This window comes from Cucumis sativus, chromosome 3 (genome assembly GCF_000004075.3).
Source record: "Cucumis sativus cultivar 9930 chromosome 3, Cucumber_9930_V3, whole genome shotgun sequence".
NCBI classification, from domain to species: domain Eukaryota; kingdom Viridiplantae; phylum Streptophyta; class Magnoliopsida; order Cucurbitales; family Cucurbitaceae; genus Cucumis; species Cucumis sativus.
This window is the reverse complement of record NC_026657.2, coordinates 33696818-33715471: the sequence shown is the minus strand read 5'-3', so window position 1 is coordinate 33715471 and position 18654 is coordinate 33696818. Positions and strand designations below refer to the sequence as shown.

The 18654-nt window shown below is 29.6% G+C and overlaps 4 protein-coding genes across 4 annotated transcripts; 1 reads left to right on the top strand and 3 right to left on the bottom strand.

Annotated features, from left to right (window-relative positions):
• Positions 1 to 271: 271 nt before the first annotated feature.
• LOC105435001 lies at positions 272 to 1382 on the bottom strand. The gene is made up of 3 exons (XM_011653932.2): positions 988 to 1382; positions 824 to 894; positions 272 to 694 (listed from the first exon to the last, which is right to left on the bottom strand). Exons 1-3 carry the CDS (start codon positions 1055 to 1057, stop codon positions 575 to 577), a joined length of 261 nt encoding a protein of 86 aa, XP_011652234.1. The 5' UTR covers positions 1058 to 1382; the 3' UTR covers positions 272 to 574.
• A 4251-nt stretch (positions 1383 to 5633) lies between these two features.
• Positions 5634 to 8255, bottom strand: LOC101213936 (cyclic dof factor 2). The gene is made up of 2 exons (XM_004147454.3): positions 7913 to 8255; positions 5634 to 7417 (listed from the first exon to the last, which is right to left on the bottom strand). Exons 1-2 carry the CDS (start codon positions 8111 to 8113, stop codon positions 6110 to 6112), a joined length of 1509 nt encoding a protein of 502 aa, XP_004147502.1. The 5' UTR covers positions 8114 to 8255; the 3' UTR covers positions 5634 to 6109.
• Positions 8256 to 14523: 6268 nt separating this feature from the next.
• LOC101214178 (probable calcium-binding protein CML45) lies at positions 14524 to 15123 on the top strand. Its single transcript, XM_004147455.1, has one exon. It carries the CDS (start codon positions 14524 to 14526, stop codon positions 15121 to 15123), a length of 600 nt encoding a protein of 199 aa, XP_004147503.1.
• Positions 15124 to 17655: 2532 nt separating this feature from the next.
• On the bottom strand, positions 17656 to 18654 carry LOC101214419 (UPF0481 protein At3g47200). Its single transcript, XM_004147456.1, has one exon. The coding sequence runs from the start codon at positions 18652 to 18654 to the stop codon at positions 17656 to 17658; it is 999 nt and encodes a 332-aa protein (XP_004147504.1).

The following is an 18654-nucleotide window of genomic DNA, read 5'->3' as shown; positions in this document are numbered from 1 at the left end:
ATCCTAATTATTAATTATTAATTTTAACTCAACCTATTACACCATTGGCTTCCACTAAGTAATTCTCTTCTTATTATTTCAATATGCTCATGTTGACAGATGGTTCTTATTATTCATTCCACCCATTAATTTAATACTGGTTGGTCAAATATTAAAGTAAATTTGCAATTAATTATATCACAATATTTAAAAAATTAACCTTTTTTTACATTAATTGTGTTAAAATTAGTTGGATTCTTCTACCCACGTATTGTCAAAAATAAAATAGATATCGCTCATTCAATTTCCCATTTATTGTATACAACCATATACAAGCCCTTTTCTTTTCCAACTTTTTTCAGACTTAAAAGCAAAAAGGCAACTTTAATAAAATGCATGATTTATGAATCCACAAACAAACCCACTTTACAAAAAAAAACAAAATAAAATTAGGTAATTCAACATCAATAAACCCTTCTTTCCCTACCTTTCCCAAACAAATACTATGAACAAATAACATTCCCACACACACAAACACAAAATAGAAAAATTAAAGAAACCCTTTGTTTTAATTTATAGAGAATTGAATTAAACTTCATCCATGATTTGGAGGAGGAGGTGGAGAAACATAGCCACCTTTTACATTCGTGTTTGGCTCTGGATCTGCATAATCCATTGTCTCCATCTTCATCATCCTCCATTTTCTTCCACTTTCCTGCATTTTTTATTTTTTGTTTTTTAAATTTATTTGCGAACAGAACCCACAAATTAAATACCAAAATTTCCAAGATTCATTCACCAAAAAACTTTAAAGAAAAAAAAAAAAAAAAAACAATTTTGTTACCTCTAGTAGAACTCTGGAGTTATGATGTGAATCAAGAGGCTCCACCACCATCCTCAAATTCCTTCCAAATCCTTCAGATTTGCAACAGAAAACAAACCCTTTTAGTAAAATAATTAAAATTAAAAAAAAAAAAAAGGAAATTTAAGAAGAGATTAGAAAATTACCATTAGAGAAACAGAGAGTGATTAAGAAAGAAAGAAGAAGAAGAATAGAGAGAAAAGAAGAGCGACCCATTACTGTTAAGAGGATTTTGAGAAATGGGTTGTTTTTAGATTTATGAATGAATGAGTAAGTGATGAGTAATAACAGTAAGAAAATTGAGTTTTTCTCTGTTTCTTTGTATATTTTTCGAAAAGGAAGAAAGAAAAAAGAGAAAAAGGAAAATAGGAATTGAATGAAAACCAAAATGAAAGGCTAAAAAAAAAGGGGTTGTGGAGATCCTTTTTAGATTTGTTTCATCTTTCATGTGACTGAACTGTGAACAAACATACATCATACAGCTTTTTCTTTGAATTTTTCTTCTTCTTTTTTCTTTTTTAATCTCTCTCCTTTTGAGTTTAGTGTTTATATATATATATATACTTCTAAGTCAAATGGGAGAGAATCTAATTAGGTGAGGAATTTTAAATGCATTTCTCAAAAAATATTATCATTTACTTGCCTTTTTCAATGGTTTTCTGGTAATTGTACTTTAGATTTTGATTTTAGTTTTGTACTTTTTATGAATCTTAAAATTAATTTATCCTATTTTGAATCATTATTTTTTTAAAAAAAAATCTCTTAGTTTTTCCTATATAAATTTTGAAATAAGAAATCAATCTTTCCTTGAATAAAAGTTATTGATGTTATTTACCAAATTCTATTTAACTTCTAAACTTTTAAAAAATATCTAAAAGCTTGAAAATTCCTAGAGAAAGTTCTAAGTTTATAAATTTGTAGGCACTATTTAAAATTCCTAGGAACTCTATGTTTAACTTGAATTTATCCCTACTTAGATTTTAAATAATCTTAAAGACACCGAGTTAATCTTTTAATTAACATTAGTGTGGTTTCCCTTGTGAAGTTCTTATTCACCTAAACTTCATATAATCTTTGATATATTCCTATTTTCTTATTTCTTTTAATACAAATAGTTGATTTTATTTTGAATAACATATATCTTACATTCAATTATGTTAAGCAATTTTGGAGTTAAATTTGGGATATCAATTCAAACTTTTAATAGGTCAAAAGTTACTATGATGAGAATCATGGTGTTCCACTCGTTCTAGAATGACTAATTACATGATCTAAAGGATCAAATATTTAATAATCATTCATTCTTTATGTACAAAAATGGATACGGTCGGTTCACCCTCAATTTCATGTGTCATATACTAATACAATAGACGAAGGACCATTTGCAGTTTTGAAGGTCAATGTATTCTCCATTGAAGCAAACTATGGGGTAGACATTGAGCTTCCATGAATCCAACACTTTGAAAACCTTATGAATTAGTTCATATCACATTTTTATTGTATTTTCATTTGTTTTAATTTGACAAGTTAGAGTAACTACCATTAATAGCTTAGTATTAAAGAGGATGATTGAAAATTAGTTATTTGAAGATAAAAAACTTGATTAATGTTTTGATATTTTCATTAACTATGATAGAATCTCTACGAGGCTATATAATGTTTTTATCAATCCATTTATAAGAACAAAACTTTTGATTAATGCAATTTGAAAACTCATTTTGAGACCTTTCTTTAACCTTTTTTTTTTTTTTTTTTACAATTCTTGTAATAGAATGCATGCGAGTCATTCAATCTAACATTGATCAAGTTTGATTGTGGAGTCACTCAATTTAGAACAAGATTTTCAAATCTTGCTTCTAGATTTTTTATCTAATAGGTAATCTAATCCTAACTTTCTCTTGGTTGATCTAAATTAGTATAAGAAGATATTAGTTTTTTATTTCAAATGTACTTACTACGTATAATAGTTTTGATCTTTGAATTTGAATTGAGGATTAATTAGGATTGCTACATTATTTTAATCGAGTATAGTTCAACTAACAATTTAATTATATTACCGATTTTGATGATTTTTTTTTTCTACGATGAAAAGTATAAAAATTAAACCTCTAGGTTGAAAATTAAAAAAATAATTGAATATGGTAAAGTGGGCAGCTCATGCATGTACCCAAAAAGTAAGGCTTTTTTCACACCAAGTACAACTCTACCCAAAATCAACAACTTGGATATATACTTTTACTTTTCAAGTGTACACACACACATAATTGATTATAGTGTCATCAAACCACTAATTCACATTGGGATTAACCTTCTTTTCTTTCTTTAATCATTCTATTGGGATTAACTTTAGCTTTATATAATAATTTACCATCTCTTATTATTTCCCCCACCATTTTATTACATATCAACTATATGTAAAGGACGAAAAAGGGCTCTAAGAGCAGATTTTCTACCATTTTATTTCGCCCTTGAAATTCATACAAATGTTTATTAGATATTATTGTATTACAACTATTCTAAAGATCGAAATGGTTACGTGATGAAGTAGTGTATTCTTTTATGATATTAATGTAATATTTATCTTAAATACGAAATATCATGATCTAACGTTGGAGATTTTGTTTGAATATGAAAGAAAACACATCTTTTGCTTCATTACAATGGTATATCATTCCACATTTATATGATTGTAATCTAGATTACATATATAAAATATCACTATTCAATCATTAATATGTTTGAACGAATAGTCAAATTAAACTCTCATTAATCATAACTATGACTATTTGAATTGAAATGACAATATAAAGTGGAATATTGGAGTATAGGAATGTAATCTTGATCATAAATTTAAAAAATAATGTAATAGATATATACGTTTGAGCCAACAATCTTCTCATTTTTCCAACCTTCAAAATTTTATATAACTTTCCTAATTTGTCTTTGTTTTTTTCTTTCAAATAAGACTATTTCATTAGTTGATGTTATTATTAGAATAGGAAAAAATTATATAAAAAAAAACAAGTAAATAAATTTAAGGGAGGAAAAAAATAGTTTGCAAAGGACAGAGAGAAATATAGAAATCAATTGTTTTTTTATATGTACTTCTATTTTTCTTATCACATCAATTTTTTAAAGCATTTCACATTAACTTTTTTCAAGGGTTGTATGGTATCCCAATATTTAAAAATGGTATACAATTAAATTATTCCAAACAAATATTATTTATTTATAACTCTAACTATTAATAAATTTGAATATACATATATTATATTTACAATTATAGATTACATTGTACTAGCTTTTATACAACTAAATATTATTTTTAAAGTTTATATTAGAACTTAACCTTATATTCATATATAATTTATAGGACAAATTGCAAAACCCACTCGTAAGTATGGTGGTTGTTTCAATTATGCTCTTAAACTTTCCAAACTAAAAATTAAACTTTCAAACTTATTCAAAATTTAAAATTGGACTCTCAAACTTACATGACTGCATAAGTTGTACTAATTATACAAGTTTGAGATTTCAATTTTTATTATTTATGAGTCCAATTTTCACAATTATTGCAAGCTTGTGGATTTAATTTTAACACTTTTAAAAGTTGATGTACTCAATATTTGCTATTAAAATTTGATTTGGAAGCATGAAATGATGCTTTACTATTTGTGGGTCCAATACATTGTGTACCAACATTTTTGTAAATATTTTTACTATTTACAAAAGTTTATTTTTGAAGTATTTAAATTAAAGGAAAAAAAAAAAAGAAACTCCATTTTATTGTTTGGGTGTTAGTAATGAATGATGATGGAAACATGAGAGGCTGAAAATGAACAACCTATAGGTTTGATACAAATAATGAAATGAATATCTGAGTTTAAATGATGAGAGAAAACATAGACATTCCATTTCCAAATTTTCCATGGCCCTAACTTAACTATTTTCTACAAATTCAAAAGAAAAATAATTTAATTATTTTGAAATTGAAAATGCCTCAAAAGAAATGACAAAAAATAAATAGAAAAAGCAATTTTTGATTAAATGTCACCACGTGATTTGGGCCCCACCCACACCCAATCTCTTCCAATAATTCTAAATATCTTTTTTCTCACCTGAATTTTTGCTTCTTTTATCTCTCCCTCATACATACATACGTAAAACTACATCTCACACACATACATATATGATATATATATAGTTATAGTTATACCATGCTTTTCGAAGTATGATTATACTAATTAGAACAAATTAACACAAAGTTCAAACTGCCGCATTAAAATTGTTTCTGTATACCAAATATTCCAGGTGAAATTTACGATATAGTTTGACTAAATTAAAAATTTGTGTACTTATGGTGATACATAGGTGGTATTGGGATTTAATGAAATTTAAGATTGATAGGACTGATTACAAAATAATTTTTATGACCATTGGTGCCTGCCACTTGTTAAGATTCTTAAATACTTTTAGAAGTGGAGTTAAAAAAAGCAGGTTGGCTTTTTTGTGATGACAGTTCAACACTTATCTGCAGAAGAGAAGATGGGTTTTATCTTTCCAATAGCTTCCAAAAATGGCTGTTTCCTCATTGGTTTTCAACTCTTTGATTATTGTTGTATGTTTTTTCCAACTAAATGACAAACAAAAAGTAACAACAATCCAATTTCCTCAATAACTGTTCTTCAATCATCCCCATCCCTATTTATCTGACGGATCTGCTTAACATAACAATCACTTACCTTCAACAATATGCACAAATGGAAAATAGTGTGTGAATGTGAAAACAATCTAAAATCAATTTTCTTTTTTTTTTTTTATTTCTAAAACTTTATTTAAGTACACATTTTTAGTTATTATTGGTACTGCTACTACACCTCACTCATTCCTGTACTAGCTCTCTCTTCCTGGATCCCATACATTTATATATATATATATATATGTATATGTACATCATGATTCAGAAGAAAGACAAAACTTCAAACTACAAACAAAATGCCATCTACTTCTTCAACACTACAAGTACACAATAAAAATCAAAGTCATTTTCGTCCTCCTGCTACCGAAACTCGAGGGCTTTTCTTCTAGAAGGTAACTGCTGTGGGATCTACTGTTCTTTTCCTTGGATGGATCTAATGGTTTTATACAGATTTGAAACAGAAGGATCAACTTGTGGCAGATGTAAGTTTGTTTAAAGTTTGTACTATCCAGATGGAGTGCAGTGAAAACTTTGATGGCACATTTGGGGAAAAGCATTGTTGTATCCTTTTACGAGCTTTCGTGAAATTTGATTGATCTGGACAATGCAGCTGGATTAACTTGCAAGACTGGAGAGGCTTCCGTTTTGTGATTCTTTTCGTCAATCTTCTTTGACTGAAAAACCTTGAAGAGCCCTTCACTAACTGAATCAGTCTTGTCATTCTTGATTCCTAGAGTTGCCCATATGGAGCTTTTAGCTGCTTCGCCAGGGTCATCGATCCTCAATGTTTTAGGTATCCAAAGACATTTCTCAGTTTTGGTATCTTTCTGCTGCTCGTCTTCCCCAAGATCACTTTGCCTGGTCACATTCTCATCTCTTGAATGTTTCCCCAACGTTGGCGAGTTGGGAGCGTGATTTTGGGGAACAGGGCTTAGAGATGGCGGCTGGGAAACCCATGGAATGGGCCAGGCGCCAGGAACCGTACAACCCCAAAATGGGGCGGTCGGATAGAACGGCATAGGAATGCCAGGTGGATAGAAAGTAGGAGGCGGAACAGGAGAGCTCCATTGTGGTGAATTCCATGGGTAAGGCCAAGGAGTCCCAGGAAAGAATGGAACGTGAGGAGGTAAAAAGCCTTGACAATTATGAATAACTTGATCTTGTGGCCCAGTTTTGCCTTCTTCATTATTAATAAATGATGGAGTTGGAGCAGATTCCGGAGATTGATCATCGTTTTCACCATTCTCATAAGCCACAGGAATTTTCGGAGCTTCAGGTTTTTGAAAGCCATTTCTAGTACTATTCTGCCTTGTTTGATCAGCAATGTTTAAAATGGAAGCCATTGATTCACAAAGAGGGGCATCTGAACCAAATGCCAATACATTTGCATTAGGTTTGAGGGTAGAATGATGGATACCATTGGGAACATCGGTTCGAGCATGCTGAAGGGCTTCCGAAACAATAATCTGACGATGGTGAGAAGCGGAGCTTTTGTTCTTCCGACGTCCTGCACCAACAGGAACGTTCCTCATTGTCCCTCCAGCAGTCCAATACCTTTGACAGTTCTTACAGAAGTGGCGCGGTTGATTAACATTGTAATTATTATAGTAACAGAACTTGGTATCCATACTATTACAGCGAGGGCATGGAAGTATCTTGTCGGGTTTCTTGAGAGTCTTCTCTTGCGAATTACTTGTTTCGTTCTGTTCATCAGTCTTTGTAGTAGTAGATGGATTACTTTCGTCGCCAGAAAGTACTTTAGAATTTTCTGATCTCACTACAGAAGTATCTGAATTCGTGAACTCTTCAGTCGAGACAGACAACCCTCCATCTCCATTTTCCAGCTTAGCCCCAACTGATTTCTCGCTCACAGCATCCTAATACACCAAAACACAAATACAAAACAAAAACCTTTATGAACACATGAAAACAACATTACTGAATTTAAGCAACAAAGCTAAAGTTTCAAAAAGACATGTGTAGAAACTCCTGACAAACTCAATAACCCAAACCCAAATTCTGAAAGAATGAAAACAACATTTCTAAAAAGCCTTCATACTCAATTATGGAAATTACAGCAAAAAAGTAGCAGCATCACTAAATTAAGTAAACATAACAAGCTTTCCAAATTGGTAAATCTGAGTGCAAAAATGAAAAGTGAACATAGTCATCAACAGAATCAGAAAAGACCCACCAAGGAACAGAAATGAAGAGAATGAAAGAAGAAACCTAAATTTGGTAGAAGGAAGAGATGAAGATGTATGAAGTCAACAAAATGAATAGAAGGAATAAAAAGGGAAGAAAGATACTGGCAATAAAGGAAATGGGTAGGTGAAAAGAAAAAAGAGAAGCGATCAAAGGAAAGTGAATACCTTATCGAGTTCCAGATCTTCAGCATCGACATCGAAGGTTGAAGAAGAAGAATCGTGGTCATGATTAGGAAGGGGAGTGGTATGGTGAGGGGGTGAGAGAATAGGCAAAGAAGAAGGAAGGTGAGGAGTGGCCGGAGAAGGGTCCGGTAGAGGAATCGTCTTGCCAAAGAGCTTGATCGCCGGATCTTTTGGCTCCGACATTTCTGCCCTGTTTTTTTGTTTTTGTTTTAAATTTTTATTGTGAATAATTTGGTATTTTAAATTTTCATTTTGGAAATGAAATCCAAAAGAGAGAAAGAGAGAGAGAGAGAGAGAGAGAGAGATCTGACACGAGTGAAGTGTCAGCGTGGAGAAATTTTACATCCGGACTACCACAACGCTCAAACTCCGCTTTTTCCCTTTTTTCCTTTTTTTTCTTTTTCTTTTTCTTTTTCCTATTATTATTATTATTATTATATTATGTACAATACAAAATTACAAATATCATACTGTTCAAATACTTTTACATTCTTTCTAATTTCAATACCAATTTTTACTACCATCTCAATTTCTTGGAGTATATATGTATATAAGAAATATAGAAATGAAAAGGACGACGTAATTGGTGATGGTATTGGGTTATATTTTTTAGAAAAGAAAAAAAGAAAAGAAAAGAAAAGAAGGAAAATGGTTTGGATGGGGTGAAATGACACGTAAGCAGGAGTGGATGATTCTGAGCCACAAGCTTGTTTGTGGCCTTGAAAAGATCTTCTTTCTTTTCTCTCTTTTTGATTTTATTCTTTTTCTTTTTCTGTTTGCTTTCTTTTTTTCCTTTCTTTCTTTCTTTCTCCTTTTGGTTTTGTTAAATATATATATATATATATATTATATATATTGACGTCCTCTTTCAATCCTACTCACCATTTATTCGCTTTATATATTTCTACCTAATATCTCCCTTTCCTCGGCTACCAATCAACCAATCGCCCATCCAAAACCTTTTTCTCTTTTTCTTTTCTTTTCTTTTTTTTTTCTTTTACACTTTTACTCTCCCCTCCATTTTATTTCCTTTTTATCCATCCTATTAATTTGTAATAACGTTAATCTTCATACTTTAATATATATATTTCAATTTTAGTAATTAAAAATAATAAAGAAGGCAAAACGTGATGAGAATCTTAAAACATAAAAAAATTCTTGACATTATTTATTTTTTGAGGTAATAAAAAGAATATTTTGATAAAACACATACATATAGGCATCTTAAAATATAAAATTAAGAAACATGTTGAAACGCTACAATCCCTCAAACGCTTTCCAGAATGAATTGTAATACAATAAACCAAGAAAGATGCTGCTGGATGAGAAAACAAACAAAATTCAATTCTTTAAACATTAAAAATCTTTTCTTTTTTTTTATTTATTCAACCTTTTAAAATTCTAATTTTAAATATTACAAAATAAATCAAAATATTTACGACTACAGCAAACATATATCAAATACTTTTAGCAATTTAGAGATGAAGTAAATAAAATAAAAAATGTTGAATAAGAAACCATTAAAAGAAAAAAAAAAAAAAAAGGTTGAAATAGTGTCCGAGCTCTTGGGGAGTTTTATTTTGGGAGATGCAAATTGCAAATATCAAAAATGGTAAAGGGGGTCGCAAGTTGCAAATTTATATATTAAATAAAGTAAGGTGTGGGTGAAGATATGAAAATGTGGAAAGACGATAAAGCCCATTGTATCCATTTCAATTTGAGTTTGTTTTTTCCCCAACAAATCACGCGACCCGGGGCCCACCCTTAACATCTTACCACTTTCTTCTTCTCCTTCTCCTTCTTCTTCTTTTTTTTTAATTTGGGAAATTTATAAATACGTAAATAAAGTAAATAATAATAATACACAACCCAATAAAATACTTTCTTATGGAGAAAAAAAAGTAAATAAATAATAATAATAAAAGGGGAGTATATTTGAGTTTGAGTTGGACCCTATTATCTGAAACCACGTGTTTGAAAGTGCCACACGTGGGGTTCATTTGCCTTGGGATCCAATTCTAATGGATTACCTTTTTCTTTTTCGTTTTGTTCCTTTCCTTTCTTTATCCATCAACCACAACCAATTATATTATCATTACTAATAAGTGACGAAAATAATCACATTTTTCCATTTAATAATTCTAAATTTTGACCTTATATAAAGGAATAGAGTGATTCAAATTAACTTCGAATTTTGTCTTATCTCTAAATCTCATTCCTTAAACTTTGCCATATACTCCAATTCTTTCTTTAATTTCTCACATGCCCTACGCCTAATTGCTATTCGGCCCACCCGACTTTCTCTTCCTGGGCTTAACTTAGATTACCCCGCCCACGACTCTATTTTAATACAATTGGGCTGATCACTTGGACTTTAAACCAATGGAAATTCTTATTTTAAATTATTTGGATATTATTTATAGCTATAATTGAATTATTGGATTAACATAATTCAGTTTAAATTTATGAAATTTAGAACTTATTTATTTGAAAATTTTTGGTTGATTAAAATAATTAAATATTTGAGTTAATTTGGAATGATCAGATCAAAGTTGTCCAAGCTGTACTGTCGCTCCACTCTTTGGTATGCTATCACCTCTCTTGATGTAACTACCCTGAGTTTGATGAATTTTTAAATGAATTTTGTTTACCATAGTTTTTATAATATCAATTAAGGTTCAACCTTCTAAAGTTGAGTTTATTTTTTTTTTTTTTTGAATGAATTTGGGTTTTTCTTAAAGCCAATTGGAGACTCTTTTTTTTCTTTTAATCTAATTTGCGGACCTTGCTCTTGGTTAGAAATTAGTTTTCAACCTCCATTTAGGTAAGTAAATTAGTGTTGTAGTTGAAGATAAATTTATTAATTAGATTCATTGTGTATAGGTTGGATTTGTGAATTATTTTGCAACAAAACTTAATTTAAGTGAGTCTTCCACCCTTGACTTGAGTTGGACACTTAAAATAAATAATTATTCTTTTAGCTATGGTACCATATAAGTATGCTATCGTATAATACATATAAATTTATTTGCTATATATTGTATGGACATTATTTACATTAGGAAGCTTTGGACTATGACATTATGCTAAAGTTTATTGATTGATAAATGCATGCTAAGATGATCGGTGATTCTTAATTCTCTTGTCAGGCTATGTGCATCTTATATATGTTTTGTGTTTCTTTTAGATCACTACCTATGCTATGAATTGATCACTATTTACGATATGTTTTGTGATCCTTCAATGTCATTATCTGTGTCATGTTATCATTTGTATATTATACCTATGTTCGAATGAGTTTAATACCTCACCTAAAAGGCTACAGTAACGAGACAATTACTTACTGGGTATACTGCATATATTCAGACAAAGGTAAGGGAAAAGCTAAGCTTACAAGCAACAAGAAGGAATTGTGACCAGTGAGAATTGCTTGGTTTATGCTTCCGCTATTGTTTTTAAAAATTTAGGATAATTAGATTAGTAATGGTCTCAACTTGGTTTCGAAAAGTTTGGGTCGTTACTACTTCATCTTGGGCTTAACTATTATTTTGGTTTTGGAGCATATTGTTGTACATGTAGTCTTGGGATAGTTGCAAATATAACAATTATATTCAAAATAAGAAAATTATAAAAAAAAGTAAAATAAAATGATTTACTTAAAATCATGTATAATAAAATTTGTCTTTTACTTTTACTTTTTATTATATTTATGAAAAGTAAATTGTTCGTTGTTTTCCTATTTAAAAAGAAAATCCTTCAAAATATTAGCATATATAATAGCATATTCAATCTAACAAAGGAATAGAAGTCCATCACTAGTAAAGTTTATTATATTTACATTTTTAAAAAAATATTAATACATAATATTTAATTATTATTTCTAAAATTGTTATCAATTATAATTGTGAGTAGTATATTACACCCATATCACCCATATAGTCTATAGTCTATTGTTGATGTATTGTGTTGTATTTGAAATTTTTTATTAAAAAAAAATGTGATTTTAAAAATTCAACTTATTGTAATTACCCTTTTGAAACTCATCAAGTTTTTATGTTTTTTCTCTCTCTCTCCCTTATTTAAATCTTGGTTAAAAAAAGTAAAATATATTAGTTTTTGAGCATAAAGCAAATAAACAATATATATATATATATATATATATATGTTTGTTTTAAAAATTAATTGCTACCCCATTTAAAAGTTAGATAATGTTACAAATGTAATTACTTATAATTGGATTATTTCATTACCATAATGAGATTCAATATTTCATGTCTCCTTACCTGATTTACGTCCTAGAGAAGCAAGCTAAGGTTTTTCCTTGGTTGATTGCAGTTGCAATTTTGTTGAACACCAACTTGCTACACATGTTCACAAACATCGACAGACCATCGACTATGGAAATTTCTTTCTAATAACCTATCGATACTTTCCTTAGCTTTCCCTTTTGTCAAAAAAGTAAATTTTATTTTTTTGTTTCAAAAAAATTATTTCTCATAGTATTAAAATAAAAATTAAGAATGATTTCAAATATAGTAAAATGACTTGTTTTATTTATAAATATAGCCCAATTTTACATTTTATCTACAATAAATTTAACTTTTCATTACATATAGAAAGTAAAATTTTGTCATAAATATTGTCTTGAAAAAATTGGTATCGAAGTATTATAAAAATGATCGAAAAATGGAAGACAATGGAAGCATGTGATTAAAATTAAAAATTTGTATGGAATGGACTTTAGATGAGTGGGAATGTTTGGGAAAATGCATAAAGGTGAAAGGAGACTTTTGAATTAATTAAAGTAATGTACACTAGTTGCCCCATGGAAAAAGAAAAGACCTCATTTCTTAGTAACTTCTTCATTTCATTTGCTACTTTCCTTGCATATCTCAAAAAAAGGTGACCCATCACTCAATTATTTTATTCCTACCGTCATTCTCTTAATGTAAACGTTACTATGTATATCTTTTCAATTTTTTGTGTGTATCTTTCGGTTTAACAAATCAAATCTGACTATTACATTTTTTTTTTTTTTAATTCTTATCAAAATTGACTTCGTCTTTCATTAATCAAATCAAATCAAATCAATTTATTTGTGATTTTATATCTTTTTGACCACGATGTTTTGAAGTCTCACTACAATAGCTAAACAAATGGTGATAATTCATTGAAAGCTTTTATATTTGCTTTTTACTACAATATTATAAAAGTTGAGGTTGGTAGATATGTTTAAATTATCCTAAATGCAAATCATTAACGAGTGCGTTCCTTAAGTCTTAATTTAAATTTTAATTGGGGTTACTCTAACAACACTCGTGCAATGTTCATCTACTACCACATTGATTCTAATTTCAAATTATAATAATAAGCTTTAAATGTAGACTTTCATCGGTGACATTGATAAATAGTCTATCAATTTCTATTATCGATAAAATCCAAAATTAGGTTATAGCTTGTAAATATATATATGGTTCATTTTAATATTATATTTTAAAAATATTTACTATTTACTTACCACTTTGATTCGTTTTGATTTAAAAAGATAGATATTTTTTTCTTTTTTTCTTCTTCTAGTTTTTTAAAAGATAAATTAATTTTTTAAATGTTTAAAGATTAATAGAAACAAAAACTAAAAGTTCAAATACCAAAATAGCACACAGATATATAACAAGAATATTTAAAGATTATAGTGTAAGGATTATACCAATTGAATTATACTCATTTAGGTATCTTTATATTTCTCAATCGTCCATTCAATAAATATTTCAACATTTTTTTCTATTTCAAGAAATGTTTAAAGCATTCATATTATGTCTTTCATTTTTTTGTACAACCTTTTGGGTTTGTTTGGTTGAAGAACTATCTAAAACCGTAATATAATCATATATTGCTACTATAAATATTATTTTAAAGTTTCCAATTAACTATAGTACGTACACACGGTTTTAAAACTTTCAACATATTAATTGTTTTTGCTATTTTACCTTCATCATTTTTAAAATTTTATTTTCTATTACAACGTTTACTATTGTTTTATCAAACTAAAATAGTTTACCGTCTAAATACATATTACTATAACTCAAACTAAAATCATTTATACCATAAATATAAACTATTATAATTCAAGTAAAATAACGTAAAATTATAATAACTTAGTTGTACAAGAAATGGTTTGTAACTATATACTCACAGACAATTTGTCATATGAAATCCCTCCTAGTTGGTAACCCAACAAAGAAGAAAAAAAAAAAGAGCAGGCCAAGTAGGACACACTTGTTACTTTTCTTCTTCTCTTCAAATAATAAATTAAAAGAGAAAAAAACAAAACAAAACTTGAAAAATGTATTGAAGTTTCCTAACAAAACATCTCATATGAACGTTATTTTCAATGTTAATTGCACATCTTCTTGCACACATAATCACAGCAACAAGCTAGTAAATTTCAAATACCAACCTGATCAACTTCGTGTACACATATATATATATATATACACATAAACTCTTTCCCATCTCCAATTCACCACATTAACTTAGTCCCCAAACAAAATTCTATATCCATGTTCTTTAGATTAGAGTACTATTTAATCACAATGGAAACCCGGTTAACCGACATCAAAAGTGTGCAGCTCGACCCGTCACCGTTCGTGTTTGTCGATCGGATATCAATTCTACCAATTTTATTCAACTTTGCAGACAGAATACAAGAGCTGGTAAGATCTCTACCTTGGCCAATTCTTCAACCACACTCCAAAGAGAAAGCTTTATCACAATGTAATTGCTCTTCAAAATCTGGTGATCAAATCATCATCACTACTCAACAAAATTGCAGCTCAATGAGCAGAGAAGAAGTGAGATTTGTGATGGAAAAATTAGAGCTTTTCTGGAGGGAAGAAAGGGATGGTGGTGGTGGTGATAAAGGAATAGGGGAAAGCGATGAAATGATAAGAGGTATGTTTGAAGAGAATGAACCAAGCTTGGAAGAATTGAAGCAAACATTTAATGTGTTTGATAGAAACAGAGATGGTTTCATTGATGAACATGAATTGTTCATAGTTCTGAGCCTGCTTGAATCTAATAAAGGCATTTTCATCCATGATTGCAAAACAATGATTGCCAGATTCGATCTCAATAATGATGGTAAAATTGATTTCCATGAGTTTGTTAAGTTTATGGAAGTTGCTTTGTCTTAGAATATTTTTGGTTCTACTGCTATAATTATTTGTAATAATGTTTTTCATTTTTGTGGGCGTGGTGGACATTTTCATTCACATTTTCATATGAAACCAATCCACCTTTTCATGATATATTATAAAGATTTTTGATGATATATTATAAAGATTTTACGTAATAGAACAAAAGAATATTGAATAATATACTAATGTGAACATAATATAAAAAGCAAGAAATTTAACTTAATCATAAAACTTTTATATGGTAGCATTAATTTCTTTTGGAAATTTAAAATATAATTTGTGAAGGTAGAAAAATGAAAAGAAAAATGAAAGATTCAAAGGGCGGGAAAATGAGAAGTTTCGCACACAATTTCTTCCCTATTTGATTGAGAATAGAGTAATGCCAAAGTACGTGCAACTCACGTGTTATAATATTTTATTTTAAAATTACAAAATCACATTCAATTTTTTTGTTTCTTTTATTATTATTATTATTATTCAAATATGGAAGTTTAGATGCAAAGCTTTTGACGAATTAATTGATGCCTTCATCACTAACCTAAGCTAACTCTTTATTCACATTTGGCCCACACTCATGTTTTTGTTTGCTTTCATAGTTTTTTTTAAATTATAGCACATTTTTTAAAATTTGTGGGTCAATCTAAGGTGAACATCAAGAGTTTTCTAAAATTTTAATACTTTTATAATGTTTTAGGATTTTTGGATGCATCTCGGTAGAGATTCTATCTTTTTTTAAAATCTTAATTTACCATTTTTCCTTTTTCCAATTGGTTCTCATCTCCAACCCAAAACCTCAAAATTGGACAGCCAACTACCACGGCTCCCACTAGCATACTCAAGAAACAAATTGTAAAGCTCCTCGCTATTATTCTTCATACTATACCTCTTCCCAAAACACCCAATAATAACTGTGGGTAATCATAACCAGGAACATCTAAAACTTACTTCAAGTTCTTAAGCGAGGCAGAGCACAAACAAGTCTCGATATGATTTAATTGACGGAACAAGACCCGGTGAAATCGATGGTAGGAAAACTTCCATGTCCAACCTCATCTCCTCAAACCCAAAGAAATTAGAATAAAAAAATCGTCAGCAGGTTTTGGATTGAAGAAGAGAAAATGGGAAAAGGGAAAAATGATGATTTGGTTTTGGGTTGAATCAAGAAAACAATGGGGAAAAGAAAAAAAAAGGTCAATAAATAGTTGGGAAAATTGGCAGGAAGTAGCTAGCAAAAATTTGTTAAGATTTAGTGAAAGGTTTAGGGAAAGATTATGTGAAAAGGAAAAATTAGTTAAGATTTGGTGAAAATTTGAAAAAGTGTTTGAATAATTTTTTAAAAACATTAAAATAAAATAAATAAAATTTGGGAGGATTTGGAAATGATAGAATTTTGGTCTAATTGTCTACCTAAACCCAAAACAATTGATAATTTGGAAAATATTAAAATTTTATGAAAAACAGTTTTATGAGTTTTAAAAAAAATGTGTTACTTTTGAAAATGTTAACTAAAAGTATGCTATTTTTGCCAATTTTTCTATATAAATGGAAAATATGAATTTTCTTGGCAATACAATATTGAGAATGGATGAAAGAAGAAATGTCTAAGACTAATTAACTAAATCACAATATTTGAATAGTAATTGTTTTTTTAATGATAAAATAGTTGAAAAAAATATTTATAAATATAACAAAATATTTCATCAAATCTAATCATGTTTATCATCGATAGATAATCATATAATTTGTTGTAGTTGATTATATTTTAGTTCATTTTTGCTATATTTAAAAACATACGTATAATTTTAAAGTGAGATAAAAAAAAAAATAGTTTGAAACAAAATTTCAAATTATGATGGAGCAAATAGTTAGCCAATCACACAAGACTGTTGAAATTAAAAGGCATTAAAAAGTGTAAACACTACAATAAAACGAACCTTGACGTGTCCTTGTACCTTAACCAAAATGAATCGATTCGTCTTCCCGCGACATGTCCGAGAGGGATGTCACGAAAAAGTGAAGTAATAAATTAATTAGTATACTTACCGCGACGTTTGTTTTTCAGACGTCGTGGAATGTGGTATTTGGTGACGTGTTAACACGGACGTCGTGGAAAGTCCAGCAACGCTGACGTTGCTTTTAACGACGTCGTGTCTCGTGTCGCGATATCTTCGATTTCTTATAGTGAAAGGAGTGGATAAAATGTCGAGTGAAATTATTAAGTCTAAAGTTTGAGGCCAAAATTCAAATAAGGTAAAAATGGACGACTCATCGGAGTTTTCCTAGAAGTTATAATCTCTTTTAATTGTAATCCTAATATGTTGACTACTTTTCCAAAAAAAAAAATAAAACAAATAGATACAAAATTCAATTTTCTTTCTCACACAGAGAACAAGTTTAAAAGTAAATTTAAAGTGATTTTCATTTATAAGTTAAGAAAGTAGCAGAAAAAATACTAGAGAAAAGTGTTCCAAATAGGAGAAACTTTGAACACATCAAAATGAAACAGAAAGGGGTTACAATATAAATGTGCTACACATGACGATCTTTATCTGTAGTGTGGTATATGGTGAATGTCGTTTGGAGTAGAGTGATGAGGGCGAATATGACGGCAAAAATGAAAGAAGTAATAGTCCATGGCGTATTGAAATAATCACGCTTCAATATAGCCATCCATTGGTTACTTTTTGCGTCGCAATGTTTACGTAAATTTCTGCTTGTACTATCATAGCAAAAATGTCCTCGAAATCTCACACCTTTACCAATGTTATTGAACATATTGGAAACTTCTTCATCACTACCTCCAATAAGATTACTTAGGATTCCCTTCTTCATAAGTAAACTTGAATCTTTCTCTTTACTTATTAAAGCCCCTAAAAACAAAATATAATGAATTGCTGAGCTTTCACTCGCACTTCCACCTTGAAAATTCTCAAATGCCAACAAATTCCTCATGGTGATTTCAAAGAGATCATGAATTTCAAAAGGTGGGATTTTAAGAACCCCGCCTTCAAAACTTATGCCCATAATGTTGTAATGATCATTTGTAGTTATTGCTTTCTCCAAGATCACTCCAGCTTCATACAGCTCAGTCGTAGATGGAGGAAGAAATAACAATCTGTCGTTGCCTTGATTAATAATGTCTGTAGTGGTCGGGGAATAGTAAAAGCCTAAGAAATCTACCAAATGCCTTATATTTTTTCTAGTGGGGGAGAAGATATTTTGAGGAATCTTACAATAATGTTTCATGAAGTTAGCTTGAAAAAAATTATGTACAATATTTACTAAGACCGTAAAGCTATCGTCATTGTTCGGTTCATCAATAAAGTAAAGAAGACCTTGAAGAACGAAAAAAGGAAGCTGGTTCTCGAGCAAGATCAAGTCATGATATAGATTTATGTTCATAGCTTTGGACACTAAAGGATCAACTCTTGATGTAGTTTGAGTTTGAAGTTGTTCACTAGCTATCAAAAACTCGACCACGAAACAACCATCCACAAGCAGCATATGGACAAAGTCGTGGCTATTCAT

What these genes read in the sequence shown, in the direction of transcription:
- LOC105435001 (XM_011653932.2), bottom strand. Translation starts at nt 1,057, where the DNA reads ATGGGTCGCTCTTCTTTTCTCTCTATTCTTCTTCTTCTTTCTTTCTTA. An exon ending in CACTCTCTGTTTCTCTAATG is followed by an intron (nt 895 to 987) that starts GTAATTTTCTAA and finishes GCAAATCTGAAG; the next exon opens with GATTTGGAAGGAATTTGAGG. An exon ending in ACTCCAGAGTTCTACTAGAG is followed by an intron (nt 695 to 823) that starts GTAACAAAATTG and finishes TAAAAAATGCAG; the next exon opens with GAAAGTGGAAGAAAATGGAG.
- LOC101213936 (XM_004147454.3), bottom strand. Translation starts at nt 8,113, where the DNA reads ATGTCGGAGCCAAAAGATCCGGCGATCAAGCTCTTTGGCAAGACGATT. An exon ending in AAGATCTGGAACTCGATAAG is followed by an intron (nt 7,418 to 7,912) that starts GTATTCACTTTC and finishes TTGGTGTATTAG; the next exon opens with GATGCTGTGAGCGAGAAATC.
- LOC101214178 (XM_004147455.1), top strand. Translation starts at nt 14,524, where the DNA reads ATGGAAACCCGGTTAACCGACATCAAAAGTGTGCAGCTCGACCCGTCA.
- LOC101214419 (XM_004147456.1), bottom strand. Translation starts at nt 18,654, where the DNA reads ATGAATAGCCACGACTTTGTCCATATGCTGCTTGTGGATGGTTGTTTC.